Consider the following 18,044-nt stretch of genomic DNA (forward strand, 5'->3'; position numbering starts at 1 on the left):
TTTATCTCTCAGCCCCCCACCCCACAAGTCTCATTCCTGATGAAGGGCTTATTCACGAAACATCGATTCTCCTGCTTCACGGATGCTGCTGACCTGCTGTGCTTTTCCAGCGCCACACTATGTAGAACCAGTCTGACTCAAGATTGGGATACTGACAGACTCCAACCTCACACTTTAATTCATTGTCTTAGCTGAGATGTCAATTTAAGGTTTTATTTTAAAAAAACTTATCTTGAGAATCTGACCTAAAAGTTCTGGGATTTAAATATTAATGAACTGAAATCTACAACCCATTCTAAAAGATGAAAGACTTAACAACAATCTAGGTTTGTTCAATATATCATTCCAGTTGTATGACACTGTAATCTTTTGCTATAAATTCAATGTCTTATGATCCAGTTCCACAACTACCTGATGAAGGAGCAGCACTCCGAATGCTAGTGCTTCCAATTAAACCTGTTGAATTATAACCTGATGTTGTATGATTTTTAACTTTGTCCACCCAGTCCAACACCGGCTCCTCCACATCATATATGTCACAAATGCACAGCTCGTGGGAGTAATGACCCTATTGTAATGCTTGTATCTATCAGTTTATCCACTATAAATGCGTACTTCTGCTACATTCAGTGATTTACATGTTTTGTGTGCATTGAATCAGCTATGAATGCAGATGAATGGTGCAGCATTTTATTTCCAGGTGATAAAATGTCCCAAGGAACATGACTTGAACTAGAGTCACTGAAAACAACAAATGCTCGAGATTACAGCGAGTCAGGCAGCATCCATGGAGAGAGAGCAAACTCAAGTTTTGAGTCTAGATGATTGTCCGTCAGAGCTGAAGTGAAGTGCTATAGTTGTGTGTGGGGGTGGATGCAGGAGTAGTGGGTGTAGGGTGCTGGTGTAGAAAAGATGTTGATAGTTCAGATTAAATGATTAGAATGTGAGAATGGCAGAACAAGGTTGTGTCTAACTGCCAAACTTGAAAGGAGATGGAAGAGGAGAGCGAGGACACGATAGCAGAATGTAACAAGCTAAAGAAAGGGAAGAAATGGTGGTTGGTTCACAATTTGAAAGTGAGGAACTCAATGTTAAGTCCAGAAGGCTGTGAAGTGCCGAGTCTGAGGATGCGATGTTGTTCCTCCAGTTTGCACTGTGATTCACTGGAACACCGCAGCCTGCCGAGGACAGACACGTGGGCGTGCGAGCAGGACGCAGTGTTAAACTGACCGGCTACAGGAAGGTCAGGGTCATGCTTGCACACAGACCGGATGTGTTCCACAAAGCAATCACCCAGTCTCTGTTTGATTTCTCCAGTGCAGAGTAGGCCACATTGGGTAGGAGAATGTGAGCACTGCCGATGTTGGAAATCGGAGTCGAGAGTGTGGTGCTGGAAAAGCACAGCGGGTCAGGCAGCATCCGAGAAGCCGGAGAATCGACGTTTCGGGAATAAGCCCTGGTGAAGGGTTTGTGCCTGAAACGTCGATTCTCCTGCTCCTTGGATGCGGCCTGACCCGCTGTGCTTTTCCAGCACCAGTCTCTCGACTAGGCTACTTTGGGTGCAGCGAATACAATACACAAGGTTGGAGGGGGAACAGGTGAAATGCTGCTTCACCTGGAAAGATGGTTTAGGCCCCTGGATGGTGGGCACGGAGGTGATGAAGGAGCAGGTGTTGCACCTTCTGCGGTTTGATTTAGATTAAATTAGATTCCCTTTGGCCCAATAAATCCACACCGACCCTCCGACGAGCATCCCACACAGACCCGTTCCCCTATGTTTACCCCTGACTAATGCACCTAACACTATGGGCAATTTAGCATGGCCAATTCACCTAACCTGCACATCTTTAGACTGTGGGAGGAAACCGGAGCACCCGGAGGAAACCCATGCAGACACAGGGAGAATGTGCAAACTCCACACAGACAGTTGCCCAAGGCGGGAATTGAATCTGGGTCCCTTGCGCTGTGAGGCGGCAGTGCTAACCATTGAGCCACCATGCCGCCCTTACATGGGAAGGTGCCGTAGGGCGGGGGAGGTGGTTTTGGTGGTTGTGGAATGGGCTAGCATGTCCCAGAGGGAATGATCCACGTGAATGCGGATGGGCGGAGTGAGGGGAAGGTGTGTTTGGTGGCATTCTGCTGGAGTTGTCTGAAATACCGGAGATGATACTCTGAATGCGAAGGCTGCTGGGATGAAAAGTGAGTACAAGGGAGACCCCATCATTCTGTTGTGAGTGATGAGAGGGTCAAGGGCGGTAACACAGGCGATAGGTCGGATGTGGTTGAGGGCCCTGTCAACCACAATGAGCAGGAAACCACGGTTCTGGGTGAGCTGAAAAATGTGTTGCTGGAAAAGCGCAGCAGGTCAGGCAGCATCAAAGGAGCAGCAAAGGATGCTGCCTGATCTGCTGCGCTTTTCCAGCAACACATTTTTCAGCTCTGATCTCCAGCATCTGCAGTCCTCACTTTCCGCACGGTTCTGGATGAGGCAAGCCATGTCAGCAGCACTGTGTTGGAAGATGGCATCATCCAAACAGATAAATCATAACCAAAGGAACTGAGAGAATAGGATGGCGACTTTGCAGGGTGTGGAGTATGAATAGCTGTAGTGCAGGTAGCTATGGGAGTCATTGGTATTGTAGTGGATGCCAGAGGGCAGTTTATTCCCCGAAATGGAGGCAGAGGGGTCAAGGAAAGGAAGGGGAGTGTGAGAAATGATTGGTGTGAAAGTTGTAGAGGGGTAGAAATTGGGGATAAAATGAAGTTTTCAGGGTCCTGGTGGGAGCACGAAGTGGCATTAAAGCCGTGGTCAATGTACAGAAAAAAAGGAGTTGTGGGAGGAGACCAGTGTCAGAGTGGAACAAGGATCGTTCCACATCCCCATAACAAGGCAGGCATAACTGGGATCCATCCGGTTGCCCATAGCCACTCCTTTGCCTTGGCAGCAGTGAGATAATTAAAGGAGTCCTTTCCCCTAAAGTCATGTTTCTCAGAAATACAGCCACCACAATCTTACATGAGGACTTCCTGTACTCCAGTCACAAACAAATATCTTCCAATTACACACGGATGAGGAATGACTCATACTCAAGTTGGTTGATGAAATATATCAAAAGATATGGTGATAAGTAAACAGTTGGAAAGATATAAAGGAACAATTCAATTAAAAATGGGTGCTATAGTAAAACAAAAGAAAGATTCATCTGTGACTTAATGAGGAATTTAAGGATAATATCAAATGACTAGAAGGGACTTAAAATGTTGAAAGTTATGTGGTAAGTATCTCATGATCTCTGTCAATGTCAGTAATGTTTTTGTAAAATCTGAACTTTTGTTTGTTTATTAAGAGAATGAAGCCACAAAGTTCCATGGTTTAAAAGCACAAAAATGTTTAGTATACAAGAGTCAAGCAAAGCAAACATTGAATATTAAGTTGGACAACCTCCATACACTTAAATCAGCATATTCAGGACAAATGCTGCAGGAGGTGTTGGCATCATGGTAATTTTACAGGCCCAGTGAACAAGGAAATGTGGTCAACAGCTCAGCTGAGGGTGGTTTTAAGGAGGAATCTTGAAAAAGTAGATAGGGATGGAGAGGTAAAGAAGTCCAGGAGGAAATTCCAGTGTTTTTTGCGCCATAATAGCTGAAGGCAGAGATTTTGGTGGAGCAGTGAAAATCTGCCCACAAGAGACCAAGATCGGAGCATTGGAGGGACTGAGGAACCTTCTAGAACCGTGAATGGTGAGATCAAAAAAGGGAAGGAGGGCTTTGAAAACCAGGGTGAGTGTTTGAAATTGCTGATGTTCTCAGATTGGTTGCCAATGGAAATGAGAAGTCACTTCTGAGTAAACAGAAGCTAATGTCGATTAGCACATGGGAAACAGAATTTTGGTTGAATTCAAGTTGGGGGGGGGGGGGTGCAAGATAAGAGGCCAACAGGGAGAGGATTGTTACGAAAAGCTCTGGTGGTAACACGTGGTTTTAATGTGTGGTGTAACAGTGCGATTCTGCCAAATGGAAAGATACGTTTAAAGAAATTATACTCAATATACAATTAAACCATGTTACTGTGTGATTAAAGATACACACATATATATAACTTTAGGAAGCTGGATTCTGGAATACAGGCAGAGCGATTTTGATCAGTTCTGTGTAGGAGTCTTGTTTGAAAGGTCAAAGTCATTCTGAACAGTGACCTAAATGTACTATTGGCAAGAAAACACTCAACTGCAATCAAGTGCCTGACACAACTCCTGTAGAGTTAATGGAGAAGATGTATATACTCATGAGTTCATGAGCAGCAGAGTCCTAAAACATGAGATTTGTTTTGGGGGCTGTTCAGAAGAAACAAGATATTAATTCAAAAGGGAAACGGTCTTTTTTTCTTAGCCAGACTTCTTTTCAGTTCAGTATAGGGGAAACCAATCACCTTAACAGAAGTGCTTTCTCGTCTCTAGAAGCTTGGAGAGTTTGTGTTACAGGCTCATTGCTATTATGATTGAGAAAATTCAGGCCCTTAGATTTGTGAAAGATTCATGTTGCTGGATTTGGAAGTGAAGCATAAAATTGTCTCCGTTATCCACAGAAAAGAAATTAGGAAGAGTTACTTAAATAGAAACTTCATTTCTCTGGACTTGATGAAGTTAAGCAATACTTTGTAACTTTGCTGTTTTAAGTTACAATTTTCCTTGGTTTGTTTTCACTACCTTCTGTTCTTAAAGAACATCTGCAGCCTCATTTAAATACGTTTCAGTGACTAACCATCACTTAAAAAGAAATCATACGATCTGTCAAGTAAGGTTTAATTCTCAAGTCTGACTTTTCAAGTATTGCCATCAGCTGGGATTATAACCTTGCCCATATTCCTGGGCTTTTCTTTATAATGATGAGAGATAAACAGAACTGGAGCTATTCACTCTGGGCAGTGTTAGGTTTAATGTGTTTAAAGAAAGTAGGCCAACTCAGTATAATTTGATGAGTTAAAAATTAAAACAGTTGGGAAACATCATCTTGAGTAAGTAGGGCTTTTCTTAAAAACTGCTCCTTTAAAACATGTTGATGACCAAATTCTTTTTCAATGAATGTGTATGGATTTGTGTGAATAAAGGTGGGTTTTAATGCTGACTGGTTGCAGCTTAGTCAGTGTGAGAGCATTTCCTACAAAGTTTTTATCTACTGTATGTAATTTTAGTGAGTGGCTGACTCACGCTGTGTTCTCTGGAATGTCTGTGACGTTATGTGCACTGACACGCCGTTTCCATGCTACCATCCTCCTATCTCATGGAGAATTCCAGACCATGTATGACAGCCTCATTGGCAGCAACTGAACGAGTACAAGCCGTAGACAAGAAAAACCAGCACAGGTCAAGACCAGCTGTAGGAGTACAGTATACACAATTGTTACATAGACACACACACACACACACACAGACGTACACACACACAGTCACACGTGCACACACAGACATACACCTCTATTTGTTGAGTTGAGAGCGAGAGAAATTGCCTATAATTTAGTTCAACGATTCATTTTGCTCTGTGTCAATCCACAATTATACTCTGACCCAAGAATCCACTCTAGAGTTCATTTTAGGTAATTTCAGGCAAGTCTAACCTCAGGTTCAAGCTCAGTTCCAGAATTTTGTTCACAGAATGTAGTCTGATACTTCTAATCAGAGGTTAAGCTGAAGTTTGTCCTCCTTTTTGGGTGAATATAAAAGAGCACTGTCACTGGATGGGGAAGAGCAGTTTGGTAAATATTTATTCCCCCAACTTGCATCATCAGTGCCCATCACTGTTTGCTCCTGAAAAGATTGGGGATGAGCCTTTTTTTTCTTGAACTGCTGCAATCCCTGTGTTGTAGTAACCAAGTAGGGAGTTCCAGTATATTGGGCCAGTCATCATCATGTCCAGGCAATACATATTCAAGTCAGGGGATTTGGACAAGGAATCTGGATATGATGGCCCCCCTCAGGTTTTAGTGGGGGTAACAACAAGACCAAGTGAGGTCTGCAGACGCTGGAGATCAAAGCTGAAACTTTATTGCTGGAACAGCACAGCAGGTCAGGCAGCATCTAGGGAACAGAAGATTCGACGTTTCGGGGAAGGGCATGTGCCCGAAACGTCGAATCTTCTGTTCCCTAGATGCTGCCTGACCTGCTGTGCTGTTCCAGCAATAAAGTTTCAGCTAACAACAAGACCATTCTAACGCGCTCCTGTAATGCATCCTACAAATAGTAAAGCTGAAGTCACCAGGCTGCTGGCATTATATATGATTGTAGGTGGTTTAACATGAGGGTCACTACATCTCAGGCAAGTGGAGAGGTTGAAACAGAGAGTACTTCATGCTAACCTCAGCCCGTGCAGGAATTGAACCCAAGCTGTTGGTCCCGCTCTGCATTGCAAACCAGCTGTCCAGCCAACTGAGCTAACCATTGTGTATGGAGTAACCATATTATAACACAATGTACACTGCAGTCAACATGCAGCATAGATGGAGTGAGTAAGTATTGAAGGTGGATCGTGTGTGGTTGATATTAGTTCCCTGAGACCTGGATATCTACCTATCTTTTTCTGTCATGGGATGTGGGTATCACTGGCAAGAACAGCATTTGCTACCCATCCCTATTTGCCCTTGAACTGAGTCTCTTCCTAGGCTATTAGAGGGCTGTAAAGAGTCAACCGAACTGGACATGCACTCTCATTTTGGTCAGACCAGCGAAGGAAGGCAGATTTCCTTCCTAAAAGGACATTAGTGAATCAGATGGGCTTTTATGACCATCCCTGAGCTGTCATGGTTACCATTACTGAGACTAGCTTTCAATTCCAGACTCAATAGTTGAGTTTACGTTTCACCAACTGCTTTGGTGGGTTTTGACCATATGTCCCCAGAGCATGGATTCCTAGCCTAGTGACATTATCCATTCAGTGAATGCCTTAGAGACTCTAATATTAATTCAGCATTACATCTGTAATCCATAAAATGAATCTTGTAGTTGGTGCAAATTAAACTAGATACTAGTCTGATCTGAAAGCATGGGAGACTCCTGATAGCACTGCTCCAGGTAATCTCATACTTTGCTCCTCTGTTCATATTTTTTTAAATGACAATGGGTGTTGTATTAGAATCAAGAGAATGTGTGCTGACACCTCAAACCACTCTCAGCAAAACATTCATGTGCTGTATCTGTGCAAGTGATGTCACTCCAACCCATTTATTGTGCTTATTTGGGTGCTACGTGTTTTATACTGGCAGAGTGTTTCACAACGTGTACACAGACAGAACTATCTGCATGCAGACAGTGGGTACTGCAGATGCCGGAGATCAGACTCAAGATTAGAGCGGTGCTGGAAAAGCACAGCAGGTCAGGCAGCATCCAAGGAGCAGGGAAATTGATGTTTCGGGCAGAAGCCCTTCATTAGGATCCTGCCCAAAACGTTGATTTTCCTGCTCCTCGGATACTGCCTGACCTGCTGTGCTTTTCCAGCACCACTCTAATCTTGACATGAGAACTGTCTGCATGTTCAATGTCAATCTTTCAGAATCTCTGGAATCACAGCCTTATTCCGGGGGGGAGGAGGTGGTTTATAATTGAGGATTTCTTGCTTGCTGTGGATAGGATCTGAACAAGAGATAAAGCACATCTGAATAATATTGTGTTTATATTGACACAGGTGGCAGTTCAGCTTTTAAAGGCAATTTTATTTATTTTAAAGTATAACCCGATGAGATCCACACAGCAGAATGTAACCCAAGGAAGCGACCTTCTTAAATCTAGACTCAGCTGGGTGAGAATTCCTACCCAATGGGTGACTGGAAATCAAAAGGCATTGTTCCAATGAGCTCTGTGTTCTGTTGGCTGCCTCAAAACAGCAGAATTAATTCACATGTAAATGAAAAGTGCCCAGCCATAGAACACAAAAGGCAGAGAAGCCTGTACTTGGTTACATGGACTGTACTTAGAACCTTTGTCAGTGAGTCCACAGTTGGAGCATTGTGCTCTATTCTAGTGTCTATACCATAAAAAGGTGATTGAAGCACTGCAGGCAGTGCAGAGCCAATTTGCAAGGATGCTGTAGGAATTAAGAGGGTTCAACTGGAGCAAGGATTATACAAACTGGGGGCTGCTTTCTCCTGAAAAGGAATTGATGATGAGGGAACCTGATAGACTTCATTTAAAATAATCAAGTGCTTTGATAACGTTGGTGTGGAGCAACCGTTTCAACTTGTAGGTGAGGCCAGGACAAGGCAACAGAAATGTGAAAGAATCACCAGCAGTTCAGTTAAAGAATTTAGGATAAATTTCTTACACAGGGAGTGTACAGTGTTCGACAGGAAAGAACTGAGTGGTTGAAATAGATAGAGTTGTTGCAGTTAAGAGAATGATGCATACAGAAAAGGGGAAAGGCATAGTTACAAAATTAAATTAGAACAGGAAGAGGTTTGCATGAATTATATACACCATGGAAAATTAAACCAGTTAAAAAGGCCTGTTTTTGTGTGATGGATGTATTCAATTCCATATGAAAGGGGCCTGCATAATTTCATCCACGTAAAGCTGTTTAATTCTGTGTCAGGGTAGAATGCCAGACCATTGTCCTGCTCCAGCAATATTGAACATGACAATCTGCTTCTGAATTTGTTTCCAGGGTGGAGTCCTTGTTAGCAACAGATCAGTTACCAGATCACCTACACATCAACATTTACACAATTACTTTATCGTGAGCAGCCCCTTAGGATCCCGGATGCCTTGCTTCCACTCAGTTCAGTGGGTTCTGAGATGACCACTCAGTCACCATTTCCCCGCTACATGCAGAGAAGGTTTTGCTGGAATGGTTGAATAAATGGGAAGGTTTGCAGGTTTGCGCATTCCCACTGATAGTTTGCCTTCCGCTCTGCATATTCGTCACCAAGTCTCTCGATTGGCTTCATACCTTTCTGACTAAACCAAAACAGCTTGTCCTGTAAAGGATGGGTTAAGGATATTGGAAAATTCTCCTTGTTGTCCTCCTGGGGAACTTCCTGCTGCAGCCAAGTTCTGTGCAGAGCGGCTGCTTGGTGTCAGGTATGTCTTACTGAGTGGATCTAGTTTGGTGATTGCTTCAGAGACAATATGACTGTAGGACTGCAGCCTTGTACCAGGTTTGGAGGATCCTACTACGATACTAGTGGTCGGACCTCTTCAGTACTTTGTGGTTGTTGTAAGTTTCCCAAGTCTCTGAAACGTGGTGGCATGGTGGCTTAGTGGTTAGCACTGCTGCCTCACAGCACCAGGGAACTGTCTGTGTGGAGTTTGCACATTCTCCCTGTGTCTGCGTGGGTTTCCTTCGGTACTCCGGTTTCCTCTCACAGTCCAACGATGTGCAGGTCAGGTGAATTGGCCATGCTAAATTGCCTATAGTGTTAGGTGCATTAGTCAGGGGTAAATGTAGGGGATTGGGTCTGGGTGGGTTGCTCTTCGGAGGGTCGGTGTGGACTTGTTGGGCCGAAGGGCCTGTTTCCACACTGTAGGGAATTTAATCTAATCTAAACATACAGGAACAGCAAGGATCACTGCTCCCTGTTGATCAATGACCTCAATCTCAGCTTTTAGACCCTGGTTCTCAATTACTTCTTCAGTCTTCCAAAATAAGACACTAACTGCGTAGTCCTGAAGAAAGGTTATGCCTGAAACGTTGACTCCTCTACCTCCTGATGCTGTCTGGTATACTGTGTTCTTCCAGCTTTCTGTTTGTCTACTTTGGATTCCAGCATCTGCAGTTTTTTGGTCACTAACTGCATAGCATATATTGTCCTTTTCTCAATGTGCTTTCAGAATTGGAAGACACTGACACAGTGGAGGGCTGTTATTATCACACATCCTTAGTTGCACAAAGGCATTTAGAGTCATCAGATGAGGTTGTTTCTTGCCATAAAGGATGGTAGCAAATCCGATAGGTTTGGCATTTTACAGCAACACAGCAATTTTTATTGTCATTTCCTACTTTTAGCCTTGCATTGATTTATGTGGTGACTCAGTCGGCTGCCTTGTGATTTGGATCAACGTTAGATAACAAAGTAACTTGAAGATGAATGCTCTGAGGAAGGTCTTTCAACTCCCTTCTCTAAAATTCACCAGACAAAGAAGGATGCTGCATTATAATTGTTTTGTTGAGCAAGAATAGCTATATTATATTACAATTGTAGTTGTGTTCGATGGCTGTAAATAACAAATGAATGAGGGACCTAGTCTTGTGATCAGAAGACACTTTGTCAGAACCAAGAGCATTCTTGTGCACCAGATTCCTGCGTACCTCGTTGCTATCGCTGAATAAGTGTACATGGTCTCTCTGCTGCAGCTGTGTCCAGATTATTTACCTTCTGGTCAGTACCTGCCGTGTCAGAGTTTGAAAATGGGTCTGTTTTCCCTTTGCTCAGCCGCATGGTTTTTGCATCACATCTTCTGCTTATTCCTCAGATTGACAAGCAGATCCACAGCAAAGACTCTGTTTTCTTCTGCGATGGAGTCAGAAGAATTGACTTCATCCTTTCCTATGTGGATGATCCTAAAGATGCCGAAAAGAAAATGGTAAGAACTATGGCTTTTCATATTGGTGTTCATTCCACATGTAATGGTCATGGAAGTCTGCAATCTAGGGAAGATGGAATGGTATTTCACTTTTGACTTTACTCTTTTCACATCTGTCTCCCATTTCTGTATATTTAATTCTTTATTTCTCTTGGGTCACAGCTAGAAAGTACAATCTTGGACGCAGTTGTTAACTCAAGTTAACATAAAAACGAGGAGCAGGAGTAAGCAATTCAGCCCCTCATGGCTGGTATCATCTCTGCCTCAACTCCAATCTCCTGCCCACTCTCCATAACCCTTCAACCCATAACTAATTAAACATCTGTCTACCTCCTCTTTAAATTTACTCAGTAACCCAACGTTCATCACACTCTGGGGTAGAGAATCCCAGACTTTCACAATCCTTTGAGAGAAGTAATTTCTCCTCATCTCTATTCTGAATCTGCTACCCTTCTTCTAAAGCTATGAACTCTCATTCTAGATTGCCCCACATGAAGAACCATCCTTTCCAAATCTACTTTGTCAATCCCTTTAGCATCTTGTATACCTCAACTAGATTGCCTCTCTTTCTGCTAAATTCCACAGCTACGATAGGATTAGTGTCTCTCTCTTAATAAGACAAATCCCTTATTTCTGGAATCAACCTAGTGAACCTCCTCTGAGCTGTTTCAAATGCATCGACCTCTAGTAAGGGGACCAAATTCATTCATGTTGTGTGAATGTGTATCCGATTAGACATTTGGTCCAGAAAGCAACTTGAATTTACTACGAATGAGATGAGCGATCTTCTCTTTTTTTTTCCCTTGCTTAAAGAGAATTCTTTCTCTTCCTTGGCTTCTTCCTACATGGCCACAACTGCAGTCTGTGACTGCCTGTCCTAGAGTTCCACCCACAGATCACTGTAAATTTATGGAATGTGCTGAACTAGCATCAGTGATTGTGGAACTGAATACGTGTGCTTATGCTCGCTAAATGAAGCGGTAGTTTTGAGGGATACAGTGGGGTTGGGGGAATGGTTATGCATGTTCAGGACCCAGTGGCAAGGCCCCACACCTAGGTAGTTGAGAGAAACAGGTCAATGTACTGCGCTCTAATGAAGAGTCACCTGACTCCAAACGTTAGCTTGCTCTCTCTCCATGACTGCAGCCTGACCCGTGATCTCCAGCATTTGTTGTTTTCACAACAACGTACTGCAGTTTTGTTCTCATTATCGTCACGTTTCTGAAAATAACAGAGCAAGTGCCAAGACTGATACTCACCGCAATTTTCCCCCCTTCATTTTCTACTCATGTTCCTTGGGCATTTTTGAGGTGGCATTTGAGCCAGTCAGTACTGAGCTTTCAGGCTATTGTACAGAAACTTGTGTTTATCAGCCAGGCTTACATTTCTGTACAGCATCAGTGGTGCACTGCAATGTCTGAAGTGGGGACCTTAAGATGAAATGTTGAGTAGAGACCCTAACACGATATTTGGAAGAATTGCACTGGAGTCATTTTGCTTTCTTGGACAAGGTTAATCCCTCAGTCACCTTCACAGGGAAGTGGCACTAATGTAGATTGAGTTTATTTTTTGTTGGTACAGACTCTGGGCGAAAGGACCTCTTCTATGATCATCTGAACAGATTAACGGTGCATTTTGTAGAACCTTACTGTGCACAGATTAGCTGCTTCATTTCCCTGTTCTCCAATAGTGACCTAATTTCAAAATCACTATGAGTTCTTTACAATGCTCTGAGGTTGTGAAAAACTTAGATTTGTTGGTGAAAGATGAACAATATTAATGATGGTAAGGTTAACATCCCTCAATGAGTGGTGTCTTGTTGATAACTATTTTTTTTAGGGCATTTTCAGTCTTTGAACACAGGCATCTAAACACAGAAGTAATAAACTGATATTCCCCGCTAGTGTTGGAGTAAGTGTTGACACAGAACCAAACTCATTTGTTCATAATTTTTCATAAATTTGCTCATTTACTTGGAGGCTTCTTATTCTATTGACTTAAACTTGCAGATTCAAGTAGTAAGCTGTTTCGAGTGGCAGGTAATAATACTTATTCTGTTTAGGCTCCAATCCAGTTTTTTAAAAAAACTTGGGTTTTTTTTCTCTTTCAGGAGAGACATTTTTTTTCTGCGAACATTGCCAACTTTGCATCACTTCCTCGCCACAGGAGTCTAAGTCTGTGGCCTTACCATTAGTGAATGAAATTTAGGATCTCTCAGAGTGTCATGTTAGGCCGCTGTGCCTCATGGGTCTGCAGTTGTCTGCTTGCCTTTGGGTGCTGGCTGTCAGCCAATTTCATATTGATTCACCATGAAGGGAACATGCCAGTCAAAACTAAGCATCATTCGAAAGAAGTAAGGGAATGTAGCATGCTTCAGGCTATTGTCACTCAGCCACTGTAAATTTACCACATATCTGAAAGTATACTTGTAGTATATGGGCTTTCACGTTTACCCAGTTAGCTAATTCTGCTCATGTCAGTGCGGGTGTCAGGTGAGCGAATCTCTAAAGGGGCGCATTTTTCTCTCTGTGCTACTAAAATAACTCCACTAAGGCCAGTATCCTGTCACCACATCCCTCTTCAGTTGCACATGACACTGATCCAGCTCCATCAGAGGCAGGCCTCTGAGTGAACAGTACCCAACTGAACAGAATCCCTGACACTCTTGCTTATATCTGTCAGCCAGGGCTCCCTAATTGGACCAGGTTAACAGTCCTAATCAGGGAACTTATATTCTCTGAGGTCCACCTGCCTGGCTTCATTACAATCCCTACAACGTTGACAGCAATATAGAGTTTTATATGAGAGAGAGTTTTATGAACTAATTCCTAAAAGCAATTATGTAATGTAGAAACAAAAGCTCAGTACTGCATGACAGGGCTGTCTGTGGCCTGTGGGGAATATGTTTTCAAATCTTGGATCAGGAATTGAAACTCTTGACTGGGATACAGCAACATAGTCATCTATCTTGTAAGTGGTTAGTCATTCTGGGAAGACATATGTGTACACTATCATATGAGATATTTGTAACTTTCTTCCTACTCAACACCAAATGCACTTCATAACCCACCCACCCAATTTGTACAGAGTCATATGGATGGCTAGACTATAGTTACAGTTGCTATCTGATGCTGTTTATAGTGATATGAAGGGACCTCAGCACATCCTGTTTACAAATGATTGGGATGTAGGTGTTTCCCAACTGCAGTGTTCATCCAGCCTAATCAGGCTGCTTTACTGCACAGCATTAATTGGAAATTGTATCATAGATTGTTCTGTGACCACGCTGTATAAAAATATATCCATCACCAACTCTTCATAGTCAGAACTCACACAGCACCAGGTTATAGTCCAACAGGTTTGTTTGCAGTCTCAAGCTTTCAGAGCACTGCCCCTACATCAGGCAAAGGAGCTCACTTCACCTGAAAAAGGAGCAGTTCTCCAGAAACTTGTGATTTCAGATAAATCTGTTGGGCTATAACCTGTGCTATACCCACCACTCAGACTGTTTAAATTCTCATATTCAGCAAAAGAACTGTGAGTCGACTCTTAGACAATAATATTCATTTACTGAACACAATTAATATTAGAAAAATAAAGTATACTATAAACTAATGAAAAAACATTACAAACTATCTTATGCTTTAACTTAACTTTGTATACCACCCCACTAGAACTTGACCAGGCTCCACTAGGTCATGTCTTCTTCCGATGGTCTTGGAGATGTCTTCTCTTTCAGTAGTTATTCTCGAGTTACCACCCTGAGTGGAGTTTTGCAGCAATTCTTGTCCTTCTGAGTCTTTGTGTCCTTGTGGAGGATCTACCAAGGGATTGATCAGGTTCGGTTACCCTAATCAATCAGACCCAACCAGGGGTGGCACATTGATGTCAGGGTGGCTCTTAGGTGTCCATTGTGGTAGGTGCTGTGTGTACATAACCTCATCCAAATAAGGGTGCTAGGCACCTCAGTGTCTAGAGAATGATTGCTGCTCCTGATTGTCCTGAGAGAGACATTCCGTTGTCCCATTCAAAGTTAAAAATCACACAGCACCAGGTTATACTCCAACAGGTTTATTTGGAAGCACGAGCTTTCGGAGCACTGCTCCTTCATCAGGTGGCTGGGAAGTATGAAAGAGCAGTGCTCCGAAAGCTAGTGCTTCCAAATAAACCTGTTGGACTATAACCTGGTGTTGTGTGATTTTTAACTTTGTCCACCCCAGTCCAACACCAGCATCTCCAAATCATGTCCCATTCCAGTCCAACGTCAGGTGCGTATTGGAGGGTCTACATGTCAGGTTTGTTAGCAAGCTGTCTGTGGGTAGCTGCAGTCTGTCTAGATTCTGCAGCAGCGGATTACCACAGTCACTTCAGTCAAGGCTGATTTCCAAGCATTTTTTAATCATTGTCCATCCTTTGTAATTCCATGCTAAGTTTATTATTGTCCATCATTAATTCATTATTCCAGGTAGGCTGTCCAACCACACCTGGTGTTGTGTGACCTCTGACTTTATTCACCCCAGTCCAACACCAGCACCTCCACATCACAGCTCTTCATAAACTCTTCTATCTGTTACAGTATGCAAAGCATTCACTTTGTCACGGACAGTTCATTATCCCAGAGGAATTAGTAATGGAGCCAATCCCTTTGGAGGTTTGGCTTGCTTGAAACAACTAAGGTCGTGAGGGGTCCTGCCAAGGTAGATGTGGAGAGGATTGGGAGGGAGTAGAACTCTGGTTCACTGTTTAAAAAGTAGAGTCCCAATTTACACATAATTTATTTCTTATTAATCACAGAAGGTTGGTTTGCAGGTACAACAAGTAATTAGGAAGGCAAATGGAATTTTGTCCTTCATTGCTAAAGAGATTGTGTTTAAAAGCAGAGAGATTACATTGCAGCTGTACAAGGTGCTGGTGAGGCCACACCTGGAGTACTGTGTGCAGTTTTGGTCTCCTTACATAAGAAAGGATGTACTGCCACTGGAGGGGGTGCAGAGGAGGTTCACTGGGTTGATTTTGGAATTGAGGGATTTGGCTTATGAGGAGGGGCTGAGTACATTGGGATTATATTCATTGGAATTCCGAAGAATGAGGGCGGATCTTATAGAAACATATAAAATTATGAAGGGAGTGGATAAATAGAAGTAGAGAGGATATTTCCACTGGTGGGTGAAATTCGGACAAGAGGGCATGGCCTCAAGATGAGCCGAAGCAGGTTTAGAACTGAACTGAGAAGGAACTTCTTCACCCAGAGGGTTGTTAATCTATGGAATTCCTTGCCTAGGGAAGTAGTTGACACTACTTCAGTAATCGCTTAAAACTAAGGTAGATACCTTTTTGAAAAACAAAGGAATTAAGGGATATGGTGAAAACGCAGGTAAGTGGAGCTAGGTCCGCAAAAAGTTCAGCCGTGATCTTATTGAATGACGGAGCAGGCTCGAAGGGCCGGATGGCCTACTCCTGCTCCTAGTTCTTATGTTGTTATTGAGGTTTGAGAGTATTTGGAAGCTTCTTCCTGAAAAGGTGGTGGAAGCAGAGTCTTTGAACACTGTCAGGGTAGAGGGGGATAGGCCCTTGTGAGCAAAGGGTTATCAGAAGTAAGAGGGAATATGGATTTGGGGTTTCAGTCAGATCAGCCATGATCGTGTTTAATGGAGGAGCAGACTCAAAGGGTCGAATGGCCTACCCTTGCTCAGTGATCATCTATTTGTATGATAATTATAAAAAGGTAAAGTTACCATAGTCTTAGCAGAACATAGGGCTGCTGTCTCATTTGGGAGAGATGGTGATTAAACCTGAGGGTCACCACATCTCAGATACAGAGAAGAGGTTGGGGCAGAAACCAATATGGTTGTGTACTGCTCCTTCAGAATAAATCTGGCAAATGTTCCACATGTCAAGTCAGATGTAAGCTAGTCAGAGAGAGAAACCAACACAGCTCTGATGAAGAATCATCTAGACATGAATGGTTAGCTTGCTGTCGCTCCATGGATGCTGTATGACCTGCTGTAATCTTCAGTATTTGTTGTATTCTGACACTATCTCCTTTCTTTGCAGATAGTTTATTAACTACCCAGTCTTACTTCTTTTTAAATGAATTGTTCAAGCATTCATTTGGTGCGGGTGTTTTTTTTAAAAATTCACTTGAGTTGATTGAGAGCATCACTGGCTAGGCCTGCATTCATTGTCCATCCCTAATTTCCCAGAGGGCAGTTCAGAGTCAATCACATTGCTGTATGTCTGGAGTCACATGTAGACCAGTCCCAGTAAGGATCCTTCCCTGAAGGGCATTAGCAACAATGGATTCATGGTTATCATTAGACTCTTAATTCCAGATTTTAAGTTTTTGACTTCAAATTCCACCATTTGCCTTGGCAGAATGTGAGCCTGGGTCCCCCGAACATTTCTGGGGTTTCTGTGTTAACAATCCAGTATAATACCACTTGGCCATTGCCTCCCATGAACTCAGACTCCTGGTTCAGAGGTAGGGACACTACCACAAGAGCCCGCTCAGAGGTAGGAGATGATCAGTCTTACAGATATTTTTAAACAGCCTGTTCGGACACATTATAACGTATGTCTGGAGTAGGGAAGACTTGAAGTTGGACCTTCTGGTGTAGAGGTGGGGACATCACCACTACACCACAAAAGCTCTTACTACTCAGTCTTGGTATATTTTCTGATCGACCTGTTCAATAATGTTTGTACACACCTCAGGAATGTGTGGGACTTAAATCCCAATGTCCCAGAAGAGCCCCTACAATTCAATTAAAGTATTGTGAATTGACCTATTTGGGCATATTACGATACAATTCCAACACTGGTCGAACTTGAACTCAAATGCTTTGGATAAAAGGTGGGACAATACTATTGTGGCACAAGAGCCCCACAATACAGGTTTGCAGTTCCTACCACATCTCAGTCCCAGCTGTACCCCCTTTAAACCTACCCAGACACATAACTAGACAATCACCTCCAATCACTTGCTGAACTACTTGCTGTGTTAAGACTTGATTTGATCATATTCACAGTAATTACATTGTACAAAAGGTCAAAAAATAAATAAATGTCAGTAAAGAAAATATAAATTGATTACATTCCCCCAAATGGTTTCATTTTGATCTGTTAAAAGATTAGTTATGGTGAATCCCTCTTCTGCAATTCGCTTGTGACTCACTTTCCAGAATATGTGCATTTTCTGCTTTGGATTCCGTTTAAGATTTATTTAATAAGTTGACTTTGCAACTGATGGATTTTGTAGTTTCTGGTGGAATTAGATTTAGATTTTATCGTCGCCTGTACTCAATTTCAGGGATACAGGAGCATTGTGAAAAGTGTACAGTGTCACCACAGACGGCACCATCAAAAGTGCAGAATACCTGGGTACAAAATCTTAGCTACAGAAGTGGAAAAACAAAGGAATAAGTTAAAAAAGTTCAGTAATACAGTTTTCTTATGATAGAAGTAGAAAAATAA

The 18,044-nt window shown here is 42.7% G+C and overlaps 1 protein-coding gene across 9 annotated transcripts in view; it reads left to right on the forward strand.

Annotated features, from left to right (window-relative positions):
• ano5a (anoctamin 5a) overlaps positions 1 to 18,044 on the forward strand; it is a 205,644-nt gene that overhangs the window by 92,036 nt on the left and 95,564 nt on the right. For all 9 annotated transcript variants that reach the window (XM_043705404.2, XM_087996280.1, XM_087996279.1 and 6 more), the window contains one exon: positions 10,461 to 10,571. In XM_043705404.2, coding sequence (XP_043561339.2) covers positions 10,461 to 10,571 — 111 coding nt within the window. The remainder of the gene's footprint in view (positions 1 to 10,460; positions 10,572 to 18,044) is intronic.

This window comes from Chiloscyllium plagiosum, unplaced genomic scaffold (assembly GCF_037043375.1).
Source record: "Chiloscyllium plagiosum isolate Xiang-an unplaced genomic scaffold, Cpla_swu_hap1 HiC_scaffold_18, whole genome shotgun sequence".
NCBI lineage: Eukaryota > Metazoa > Chordata > Chondrichthyes > Orectolobiformes > Hemiscylliidae > Chiloscyllium > Chiloscyllium plagiosum.